Raw genomic sequence first — 11,966 nt, 5'->3', positions numbered from 1 at the left:
AACCGGGTAAGACGATGCAAGCCTAAATCGGGTTTAACAAATTGTTTAATGCTATCAAATTATCTTCTAGGGATGGCATGTGTAAATATTAGAGACAAATACATCTTGTTGCTGGAAGAGCGGTCAGTAAAGTGGGTAGAACAATGATTTTGTATAACGCACCATCAATACAGATCCTCCTGCCATTGAAACCACTGGGCAAGCCACTTCGACTTCTTTGGAGTGGTTTTGATTTCATTGGAATTTCCGACCGCAGTGTTTTCTTCTTCCACTTGCTCGAGCTCTTGCTTCTGCGCATTTTGCTCCTGTGCCTGTTGCTCCTGTGCGTGCAAGGCATCATTCTCAGCTTGCAGGCTATCATTCTCCTGGTCTTGTTCCTCATTCACGGTAAGGCTTGCGACCGGGATGACCTTTTCATCTGTTTCGACATCCTCGTCTCTTTCGGGTGTTCCATCTGATCCAAGACTGTCGTCTGAATCGAAAGACTCCCTCAAATCCAAGCCCTCGTCTGTTTCAATAGCATTGATTTCGAACTGTTGTTCCGGTTCTTGGAAGTCGTTCTGCTCATCGTTGTGCATCCTATCCGACTCCTCAAGAGTCAGTCCTGGCATGTCGACGGTATTTTCCATGGCCATAATGATCCTGTGTACGTGATTGAATTAGCGCAGGCTGTGGCATAAACTCCATAGATAAATGAGACAGACAACCGTTGGGATGAGTTGGCTGCGAGGACACAATTGAGCACACACTTACTGGGGCTTGAGTAAAGATTCAACAGTTTTCTGAGGAGCGTTTCCACTAGAAAATAGCAGTTTAGTGATCGAGAGAGATAAAGCTGTTGGATGCGAAGGAGTTGTAAAGAAGTGAGACCCAGGATGCGAATGAGGGATGACGAAATAAATAGGCAAAAGACAAATCGATATGTCGTCTCGAGGGTCTCAAAAATTCGATATCTCAAAACCTTGCGATGCCTGAGGCGCCGCAAGAGGGGTAAGTGAGCCACCGTCAGTGGATGAGCATCCATACATGTTGGTCCCCTGCATACAGCGTACTAGTATAACCGCGGACTTGGCCAGGCTCCAGGAGCGGGGCACTCCACTGCTGGTTGTTACATTGGCGCGAAAATGCTACAAGAGATATCACGACGCAACCCTGATGCAAGCAATGTTGGCTGGAAAATGACTCGAAGATTAGCTACTATAGACGCCGTGCCCCCCTTGCACCCTTAAGCGCCATCTATGCTGTATATTTCCACTCTGCGAAACGCCGAAAAGAATCCACTTTTCCCTTACGCCAACGACTCCTCTTTGTGAATCTCAATTCCAGGTGGAGCACCAACAAGCGTCTTGCACTGCGCATAAATCACAAACTGGCCGGCGACCAGGCCACAAGTCATGACCACACGGGGGCCTAGCCCCGTAGTCAACAGCCTCTTAGGTCCAAACTCACGCGCCAGGGTGAACATCCTGGCAGTAGTACTCTGGGACTTGTCGCCCGCGCCCTTGTTAATAGCCGACAGCAGCGTGTCGGCGGGGTGGGACAGGACGGCCGCGGCAACACCAGCGACGACGCCCGAGGTCAGCTCCACGCCGGTGGACTGGAGCTGCGTGAGCTTTGCCTTCCTCTCGGGGCCCATGGCGCGGTAGATCATCTCGTTGGCGGCCTCGTGCACGGAGAACTGGCCCACCGCGTACGGCACCTGCTTGAACAGCAGCGGCACGAAGCCCGAGTAGAATCCCCTGAGGCCCTCCTCCCGCGCCATCCGCATGAAGCCTGTGGCCAGGCCGCTCGCGTAGCCTCTCTGGCTCACAAGACGGATGCGAGTCGCCTCCAGCGGTGACAGGGCAATGTCGGCGAAGAACTCTGCGGTGGCGGACGCGCCCAGGTAGATGGCGGTTCGGCGCTCGGTTGCCTTCTCGGTGGACCCGCTCAGCTCAATGAACTTCTTTTTGAAGAACTCGTAGCCTGCGAACTTTCCTCCACCTTGTATCAGGTACCCAACGGCTGTGGGCCCAAATCCTGTGAGGAGCGCTGCAGCGCCTTCGTTGGCAACGATGGTCCGCCCCGCCTTGACCATGTTCAGGCCCTTCATCGCGTCGTCGACTTGTATTCTTGTCTTGACGACATCGATGGGCGTTGCGGCCTGGAAAGATTGTCAGCTCATGGTGCTATGGGTGTAGTGGATTTTACAGGAGAACATACGCCATGTGTTAGGGTCGCCGCAAGGGCACCAGCACCAAAGAACTTGACATAATCAATTGGGCCGTAATTGGGCAACTGTTGCTCTTCTTGTTTGGACATGGTGATCTAGAGGTTGAAGGCCTGTGAAACGTTGGTTCCTCGACGTCAAAGTTGGCACGGTTGCCAGAGATGCTGCTCCGGAGCTTCCGAGATCGTAGAGAGGCCCACGAGTCGACGATGGTAAGATGTTTGCGAACAAGTAACAAGTGTAGGAGAGTAATTGAGAACAATCAAATGGGTATCGAGTTCAACGCCGGCTGCCCCTTTCTATCGCGATGCGTTGTCACTTCAATGAGCTGGTGAAATCTAGATGTCTTTATCGAGGTTGAGTGGAGATGAGTCTATGGGTGGACAACTTGGGCGAGTCAAGCAGTGTACGTGAAGTTGTACTGGCGGTATGGGATGTGTCTGCGTGGGAGCAATTCGAACGAGGTAGCAGGCACGTCAATAAGTACGAAAAGGTCCAGATCTCTCGCGACAAAGTCGTCACTGGTTTGGCAGCGAGGACCTCGGAACGATGAGGTCAATTGAGTTTTGCTTGGTCGTTCCGCCCGTTCCAGCGAGCAAGGAACGCGCAAACGCCATGAGCGACCGGTGACGTCAGTTTGGCTTCGCGTTAAACGTCGTCAACCGTCAACCGTTCCTTATCGACCCGTAGGCTGCTCGCTTATCTCTGCTTCCCCGGAGTGCCCGGTCGGTCTGCACGGGCCTCTTGCGCGCACTTCGGCCGTCGTCGCGAGGCGAGCCAAGCCCGCCGATCTCGGTTCCGAGAGACGACCTTCCTACGACCATGACAAAACCCGATCATCGTTGAAGCCCGCTCGCTTTTCCATAACTTTTCTTTCTCTCCCTTTTTTACAGTCCAATCTACTCTTCAAATGCACATAAACTGATGCATGTTTCGGCCTCATAAGGCACATATGACCCATACGAACCAGGATAAGTGAACACCGAAAAGTGGAATTTGCCCATGCTTGTGGAACCAGACACACATACAGAGCCAATCCGCCCTCAACTCCGTGACAGGGCGCTTAAAAATGGAGAATTTTAAACCTGGGGAGCGGGAAAGAAGACTCTGCAATGCTTGGAGGCATACAACATCGCGCCATCCGCTTGAGGGATCCTCTAGATAGTTCACTAAGCTCTTCCGGCTTGCCCTTCCGCTCTCGGTCACCATAACCCAGGTCTTGCTGAATTTTTAGAGGAAGAAGCATGTCCGTCAAAAGCGTCTCCGAATCACAAAGACGTCTTACAGCCTCCAGCATCTACAGTCAGCCCCTCAAGCCATGGGAAACCCGAGCTCTCCGTCTGGAGCCTGCTCATCGCGAGCACGGTGAAGGAGACATTGTTGAGGTGCACTTGGAGACTGCCGTCATCCCGCACCTGGAGGGCTTGGGCCTCGTGGACACCGGAGAGGTCGTCTTCTATGAGGCTCTCTCCTACACGTGGGACTCGTCTATCTTTAGCCACGCCATCCGGTGCAACGGCCTCGATTTCAGTGTCACAGCCAATCTGCATGCGGCGCTCGTGCACCTGCGGAGCTCTCACATCCACCGCTGGCTGTAAGTAATCAGCCGCCTTCCCCAATGAACCGTGCTTTATCTTGCACGCACCAAGAGAGTGCCCCACAACATCATCCGTCCGGTCACCAGATTTGGCTTCTAATAATAGTAGCTGGATCGATGCTTTATGCATAAATCAGTACGATGAGGCTGAAAAGGAACGCCAAGTTCGCAACATGTTCCACATCTATCGTAAAGCAAGCTCCGTCCTCGTGTGGCTGGGCTCTGCTGGCCCGGGCACCTGTTTAGGTGCCGACATCCTCAACATTTACGACACATTTTGGCAGGACGATAGGCAATACGATTTTGTTATCGCGATGAGGCACTTTTTGGAGAGGAGGAAATACAGCGGTATATATGTGGACGATATCATTAACGACCTCGGAGACAGCCGATTATCGGACGACGAAAGGGCGGATGCCGACACATTGGGACGCTTATCTTTGGCCTTGGGCGGGATTGCTGACCTCTGGGGACGCGCTTGGGTAAGACGGACCTGGATCATCCAGGAGATTGCGGCCGCATCTAATGTCAAGTTTCACTGCGGGCGGTCGGTCATATCGTACGATGCGTTCTTCCATGTGGCCCCGCACGTTGGTAGGATGATTTGGCACACTCGGTCTGTTCTTCTGGCGGGACAGGAGGACCCGACGGTTCTGGAGCGTTTTAAGAAAGCTCGTCATACTGATATTCTTGCGATGTTTGGCCACAGAATACATGTAGGGGATGACGGGCCAGCTTTGTTCAGAGAATCATCTCCCTTTACCCAAATTCTTCACGAACTGAGGCTTCTTGTACATGACCCTACCCGCCGCGTACAAGCAAGGTGCACACAGACGGAGCTTCTTCTCGTGTTTCTCGTGGAGACGGTGTCCCGGGGCTTCGAAGTCTCAATTGCCGCCGACCGGGTGTACTCGCTGACGGCGATGGCGGACGCCATCTCAAGTGCTTCGTGGGGATTGACGTTTAATAAAAAGACGGCCAGTTCTCCGCAACAGCTGCCAGTGGACTACTCTGTGGGATTCCAGGCCGCAGTGCTGCGTGCTTTAAAGATCCGCATGAACGAGGTTGGTCACTTCTACGTGACTATCCAGCGGTTATCTTCGTTCATCGGAGGCAACGAAACTTATAGTAGCACGGAGGACCGGGGAACTAAGCTTGATCTTTTCTCCATGTGTACAGCTGACTCTTCGCCCCCCAGTTGGCTCAAATTGCTTGAGTTCAACGAGGGCCAAATGGATCGGTATATCGACAGAGTCGGCAGCTCGCAAAAGGCGCGGGATCTCCGGCGGAAATTTTGGCGGTGGGCTGAACAGGATGTGACGGAGCCTGACACTCTTAAGCTTCGTGGAAAGGCACTGGGCCGCCTGGCTGTCGACTCCGAGGGGCACCCGTCACGGACCTGGGTGGCATTGCCGTGCCCTCTTGGGCAGGAATTTGAAACGTGTTCCACATGGCAGAAGCCAGTCAGGGCTTTACATGAAGGCTGCCCTGATGAGCGGCCTGCGGCTGCCGATGGAGCAGGTTTAGACGATGCAGAAATTGGTGGCGAACGAAACGAGCCTATTGAACAACGAATGGCGCCAGATCAGATTCAAACTGACAGTGATGATGGTTACCAAGATTTTGAAGTTGATTTTTGGAACTGGCAATTTCCGCTCAACGCAAGGGACGGAGACGTAATCGTCGTCTTTGTTGGGACATGTGCTTTGATCCGGCCCTCGCACGGGGGAAGATATAAGTTTGTCAAAGAAGGCTTGAGAGTGCCCGTGGACTCTTCGAAGAAACTCACAGACGATCATGAGGAAGAATTTCTTTCCAACCATCGAGAAGATTTAGACACCTTCGTTTTGATTTAGCGTGGTAGCAATGGGTAGATCTAGCCAGACCTGCTACTATTATTTGATTCGAGCCTCTTAACTTATTTTCCCATGCAGGCTACTAAGGTTGGGTAGAAAGGTTTTAATATATAGTATAGGAAATCTGTTTGAGGTACGTGCATGACTAAGCAAGAAATCTTAACGCCAATTCTAAGACCAAATCTTGAATAGGGGATTGATTAGTGAGCGACGTACCGTATAAGGCACCCGAACCTTCATCACTGCGACTTATTCTGTAAGATATTAACACGTTCACTTTTGAATAAGCTGTCACTGCTAATTGCATTCTACTAAAAAATACATTTCTTTTCTCTCTTTTTTTAGCATAATGCACTGCCATTAACACATGCTATTCAATATTGCCTATGATATAGTCGCACTTGTAAGCTTTGCGTTATGCATTGGGTTAGTTTAAGGATAGAGAAGTTTCTAATCAAAAAGCATAACGCCGGAACCTTTCCTTACCTGATAATTATCACGATTACAAATCAACGGCTTCAAGGCACTTGTCAGAGGGTGATCTGCGATCTCGGAGGTCTAAGGGTTTTTCCTGGTGGGTACTCAGGGCCCTGCTCCTGAAAGTTTGCAGAGAAAACCTGTTCATCTATCATCAACTTCATGACTAGAGCTGCTACATTGGCAACAACACCTCTATTGTCTTTGTCCCTATTCTATTTTGACCTTTTTACAAAGCATTGGGAATATCCTTGTGGGAGATACGAGATGAACGATGTCCGTGTTGACCAATTGATTCCACAAGGCCAGGCCGAATTTGTCATTCATTCCTTAGCCCTCCACTTACACAGCCGTCTCTCTCCACAAGTCTAGCAGAGACATTTTAACATTGCCAATCCCTGCTTCATCAGATAACTTTCTCTCTTTCTCCCTCTCTCCTCGTCCGTTCCGCATCTGATAACGAGCCCAGTTGGCCATTCCGCACCGGGCCCATCCTCATTTTTGTCCCGCCGTCAAGGATCAAGGTCTTTTCTTCCGACTCGAAAACGGGCAAAGAACGAACTGCAGTTACCAAGGTTGGAACCAATTCGGCCAAGTCTTTCAAGCTACGTATAGCAATCACCTTAGCTTCTTTCATCCACAAGTCTAGGCTGCAAACCTGACAGCGGTGCGGAATGCAAAGAGGGCAAGCGGAACGGAAGACACCGACGAGCCGGGCAGGCCTGCTGCATTGGGCCAGGGACCCGATGCCGCGGATCCGTCTTGACGGCTTGGCGATACTGGAGCTCCCTTCTGTTCTCAAGTATTCAGCTACCCCCCTGAAAGAAGGGTATCGCTCCGCACGCGATGGAGTCAATAGTCTCCTCTCACCCTGAACGGTGGAAATAGGGCCCAATGCGGTGATGCGAATCGAAGAGACGGCGACAGCCACCCATGCCTGCGCAGATTGAGGTTCGGCCGGACGGGTTACAACCTCTCTTTTCCTCTCGCTACATTCAACCCGTCGCTGATACGACTCTGTTGCCTCACTCGGAAGATTCCCAACCTACCAGGCGGGATGAAGAAAGGAGCTGTCGCCATCATCACCGGCATCGCCGCGTTGGCACAAGCCACAGAGGCGGCGTACGTATGGCCCTCCCAGTACGATGAAATCGAAGACATTCTCTACTTGCAGACGGGATACCGCAGCAGGGGGTTCGTCGAAGGTTAGCAACGACCTTGAGCTATTGGGTTCCCGCCGGTGACAGATACCCCCAGACTGACGCAAGCCAACCAGGCGTGACCCCGTGCTCTTTCGGCGGCAACATTGCCGGCCGCCAGTTCGCCGCAGAATGGATCCGCACCGCCTTCCACGACGTCGCGACCGCGGACGTGGCCGCCGGCACAGGCGGTCTGGACGGCTCCATCTGGTTCGAGCTCGACCGCGCCGAGAATGGTGGCTCGGCCTTCAACAACACCTTCAGCTTCTTCGCCAATCTGTACTCCATCCGGGCCTCAGCAGCAGACCTGCTAGCCATGAGCGTCATCGTCGCCAACGCGGGCTGCGGCGGCGCGTGGATGCCGTTCCGCGCGGGCCGCGTTGATGCCCTCGAGGCCGGCCCCGCGGGGGTGCCGGAGCCCGGCACGCCGCTCGAGACAACCCGGGCCAGGCTCGCCGATGCCGGGTTCAGCGTGCCCGACATGATCTCGCTGGTGGCGTGCGGCCACACGCTCGGCGGCGTGCACAGCAGGAACAACCCGCACATCACGGGGCTCGACCCGACGCCCGACACGGTGACCAAGTTTGACAGCACGTTTGACAGCTTCGACAACCGCATCGCGGCCGAGTATCTGCGCGGCAACACGACGAACCCGCTCGTCGCCGGGCGGAACGAGACGCTCAACTCGGACAGGCGCATCTTCGCGTCGGACGGGAACAGTACGATCCAGGAACTCGGGCGCACCAACGACGGCTTCAGGACGGTCTGCGCCGACGTCTTGACGCGCATGATCGACACGGTCCCTGCGGCAGTGCGGCTGACGGAGCCGATCGAGGCCGTCGACGTCAAGCCGTACGTCGACCTGGCGTATGGCGGGAACGGGAGCATCGCGTTCAGCGGTTGGGTGCGTGTCCGGACGACAGCCGGCACCGGGCGCGACACGGGCGACCTGGCCGTCCACCTGACCTACATGGACCGCAACGGCTTGGGCTCCGTCGACGTCCCCGCGGCGCTCGACGCCGGGGGCGCCACGCACGGCCTCTGGGGCGAGACGTTCGCCTGGTACCAGTTCGAGGCGGCCGTCCCCGCCGCGAGCGGCATCGGCGGGTTCCTCATCCACCTCACAACGCTGTCGACCGGCTCAACGGCGATACACCGCAACGGCGGCCGCGGGCACTACCCCCTGGACGACGCGCTGCTGTACCAGGCGTCTGCGTCGTGCGTGGACCGGACGAGCGTCGCCGGCGAGCGCGCCTTCACCGTCACGGCGGCGGTCCGCGCGGACCGCGCCGCGGACCCGCTGCCGATGGACCTCGTGCGCCTCGTGCGCCGCCAGGGCATCGTCCACCGCCGGCTCGAGGTTGAGACCGTGGGGCTCGCACCGGTGGGCGAGGCTGGCGCGGGCAATTACGTCCTGTTCCAGGGCCGGGGGCAGCTCGCGACGAGCGGGTGGAGCACGAGCTTCGACCTCGTCCTAGGAGGGGAGAAGGAGGTCCGCGTCGACTTTTTGAAGACGCAGAGCTGCCCGCGTGCGTGATAGTGACCGGAGTCAGACGGGTCAATACCGTCCGTCTATGGTGTATTTGAACTGTACTTGAGCCGTGCCAGCACCGTGCCAGCACGGTTCCTACTGGGGCACAGCTCATCTGTTGGAGCGGCTTTGTAACAGTTCCAAGTAGTAAACGGCTCATTTCTGGGAGCAGCTCAAAATAGGAACCGTGCACAGATAGTGCAGGGCGCGGGAAAGGTGCATGGAGGGTGCAGAGGGGGAAAGGTGCAGAGCACAGGAAGGGTACGGCATTTAGTATAGCGCACTTAGAATTGCTTCCTTGTTCTTTTTTATATGTAGGGTACTCTTGAATTCCAATTGCATTTTAATTTTAAGGAGCCGTTTTTTAATTTTTTTTTTGAGCTGCTCCTAGAAATGAGCCGTTTACTACTTGGAACTGTTATAAAGCCGCTCCAACAGATGAGCCGTTTATCGTATTCGTATAAGCCCGGTATTGGTGGCTCCCTGAGCTCTGCTTGTTGTTGGCAACAGGCATGCAAAGGGAACATGTAGATATCTAATAGACTAACAAGAGCCTGAGACAGCCCCTTGACCGCTGCAATATAGCCACGGGCTGTTTCTTGACAAAAGGTCAGAATTCCAGAATGCCTTCAGCAATACAGCGTAATCTTATATAGCGGTGCCGTCACAAAAACGTGCAAGCAAAATACCCCCTCCAGCAAAATCAACTTTTTTTTTAAAACTCCTTACTTAAATAAATGTGTCATTACTTCAACCAATAAATTTTAAGAATTTATAATTTCAATTTTGAAATCTATACTTGAGTAGTTTCAATATCATGTATAGCTTTTTGTTATTGAGATAGATTTGATAAAGTTGAAATTTTGAGAATGGGCGTTCAACGAGATTTTGAGATGATAGATAGGGGGAGGGGTTCATTTGCTTGCCACAGACAGCAGCATTCTAGCTACAACGAATTTGTAGTTCCAAAGTGAGCTTCCTGCATATGCAGCAATTTTCTAGGCACCGACATCTAACTGGGTCCGATCATGCGCTCATGACCACCGCTTGACCAGAGCCGTACGAAATTAGTAAGCTTCCATAAATTATCAGCGGAAAATGGGTCCCACCATGTTACAGCATCCAGCCTCCATTTTCAGACCCGCTCAAACAACTCACTCAAATAAAGACTCACTCAAACAACGACTGGCTCAAACAACGACTGGCTCAAAAGCGACTCACTTAGATAACGTGATCGTGCATCTTAGGAAATATCATGACTAGGCCTGTGTCTCTTGGAGGGCGTCGAGGTCGGCTGCGCGGTCGCAGTGCCACATGCGGTGCTGGCAGGTCGTTCAAGAGACGGAGATCACCCTCAACGGTCACCAAATCGTCAATGGTCTCCGAAACGTCAACGTTGTCCGAATCTTCAATGTCGTCCGACTCATCTGGATGGAGCACAACTTCAGAGCCTACGGAAGGCATTGTGTTGACTGATCATGCGGCTGTTCACGGTGCCCGTCTCGACTCTAGCAAGAAGCAGATCCGACTTTTGCAGATTCTTCCCCTCGAGGCAGATCACGACCCAAAAGACGAAATTGTCCATTGCCGGATGTTTAAGACATTTCTGAACGACTTTGATCCTTCGTTCAACGCCCTTTCCTACACATGGGGAAGCCCCGACGAGCAGACGAACATCGTCGTCAACGAAACCACCGTATCCGTCACAACCAATTTGGAGAGCGCTCTACGTCATCTCCGTGACTACCATCTCAATACAACGTGCGGCTTTCCACTGTGGGTCGACGCCATTTGCATCAACCAAGATGACACCGAAGAGCAGAATTCTCAAGTTGGATCTATGAAAGAGCAACTCGTGTGTTGCCTTGGCTCGGGGAAGGCAATGTTGACACCGACTGGCTCTTACCGCTTCTACGCGACGTTGATTTTTGTGCGGAGGCTGCCCAACAAGCAAAACAAGTGGACGGCCCTGCGCCAGGGTCGCTTATTATCCGCGCAGTCGCTATCTCAATGGACGATTTGTGTCGTAGATCCTGGTGGTCTCGCCTATGGGTCGTACAGGAGATCATGTTGGCGAAGCGTGATCCGATTATTCTTATCGGAAGCGGAAGCGTTCCTTGGTCGGAATACGTGACTGTGTTCCAAAATTTGAATAGAATTGACAACCGAATCCGGTTCACCAAGGAATTCCGCGATGAAAGAAATAACCTGTGGGTCACCACGCAATCTAATTTGCCCTTCATGGTTACTGCCTCACTTCCTGGGTTAAAGGCGTGGGCTTGGAATGATCTCCGATCCTACATACAGAACAAAGGGGAGCGTAAACACATGCACCCTTACCTCAACTCGATATGTGCCCTTCTCGCCGGGTACGCAGATCTGCTTAGTCAGTCTGCAAGGAGAAAGGCAGATTACGTTTACGCTTTACGGGCCCTGTTTCCAATAGAAGAACAGAGGCTTATCGGTGTCGACTATTCTAAACCACCAATGGAAGTATTTCATGATGCGATGATCGCGGTCTGGACCTCTCCCTACTCATCGAGATGGCTTTCAAGGGTGCTAAAAAAGTTGCAATATCGCCACAGAGGTATTCTTGACAATGCTCATGACATACCGTCTTGGGTTCCCGACCTTTCACAGCAAGACGACAGCCTTCGTTCTTCTCCGTTCCCATCGACACATGATCCTTTGAAACAACCGATCGTGAGGATTTCCTCGGATAGAAGGACGCTCACATTCCATGGCATATATTTCGACGCCGTTACCGAAACATGCGCCGTTCGAATCGGGACTTTCTTCCAAGACCCCTTCTGGTCCCATGACCCCAATCTAAGCGATCTACGACGAGCTACCCAATGTATCACGGAAGCACTCAGTCGCAAACCACCGACTTCGTCTGTTCTTCACGCCTTAGGGATACTCCACAATCGGGAGCAAGATGCGTACCATATGATACGGACCTTCATGGACCACATCTCTTTGGACTCTTTATCCAAGCATAAGCGGCTTGTGCATGCGATGTTACGTATGCTCTTATCAATGGAGAATGTCGACTATGACTCCTCTTTTAGCATTCTTTTGCAATATACAGAGGAAA

At 52.9% G+C, this 11,966-nt stretch overlaps 4 protein-coding genes across 4 annotated transcripts; 3 read left to right on the top strand and 1 right to left on the bottom strand.

The window, feature by feature from the left end:
* Positions 1-164: 164 nt before the first annotated feature.
* Positions 165-2,301, bottom strand: J7T55_001229 (mitochondrial phosphate carrier protein; the record flags this gene model as incomplete). Its single annotated transcript, XM_053136079.1, has 4 exons — positions 165-642; positions 754-798; positions 1,293-2,143; positions 2,203-2,301. The coding sequence occupies 4 exons, from the start codon at positions 2,299-2,301 to the stop codon at positions 165-167; spliced, it is 1,473 nt and encodes a 490-aa protein (XP_052986283.1).
* A 1,152-nt stretch (positions 2,302-3,453) lies between these two features.
* Positions 3,454-5,662, top strand: J7T55_001228 (uncharacterized protein; the record flags this gene model as incomplete). Its single annotated transcript, XM_053136078.1, has 2 exons — positions 3,454-3,803; positions 3,916-5,662. 2 exons carry the CDS (start codon positions 3,454-3,456, stop codon positions 5,660-5,662), a joined length of 2,097 nt encoding a protein of 698 aa, XP_052986282.1.
* A 1,534-nt stretch (positions 5,663-7,196) lies between these two features.
* On the top strand, positions 7,197-8,875 carry J7T55_001227 (WSC domain-containing protein; the record flags this gene model as incomplete). The annotated part of the gene is made up of 2 exons (XM_053136077.1): positions 7,197-7,344; positions 7,416-8,875. 2 exons carry the CDS (start codon positions 7,197-7,199, stop codon positions 8,873-8,875), a joined length of 1,608 nt encoding a protein of 535 aa, XP_052986281.1.
* A 1,369-nt stretch (positions 8,876-10,244) lies between these two features.
* Positions 10,245-11,003, top strand: J7T55_001226 (uncharacterized protein; the record flags this gene model as incomplete). The annotated part of the gene is made up of 1 exon (XM_053136076.1): positions 10,245-11,003. One exon carries the CDS (start codon positions 10,245-10,247, stop codon positions 11,001-11,003), a length of 759 nt encoding a protein of 252 aa, XP_052986280.1.
* Positions 11,004-11,966: the final 963 nt, after the last annotated feature.

This window comes from Diaporthe amygdali (assembly GCF_026229845.1).
Source record: "Diaporthe amygdali strain CAA958 chromosome Unknown NODE_64_length_129016_cov_63_110044, whole genome shotgun sequence".
NCBI classification, from domain to species: Eukaryota; Fungi; Ascomycota; class Sordariomycetes; order Diaporthales; family Diaporthaceae; genus Diaporthe; species Diaporthe amygdali.
The sequence above is the reverse complement of the archived record's forward strand: the minus strand, read 5'-3'. Positions and strand labels throughout refer to the sequence as shown.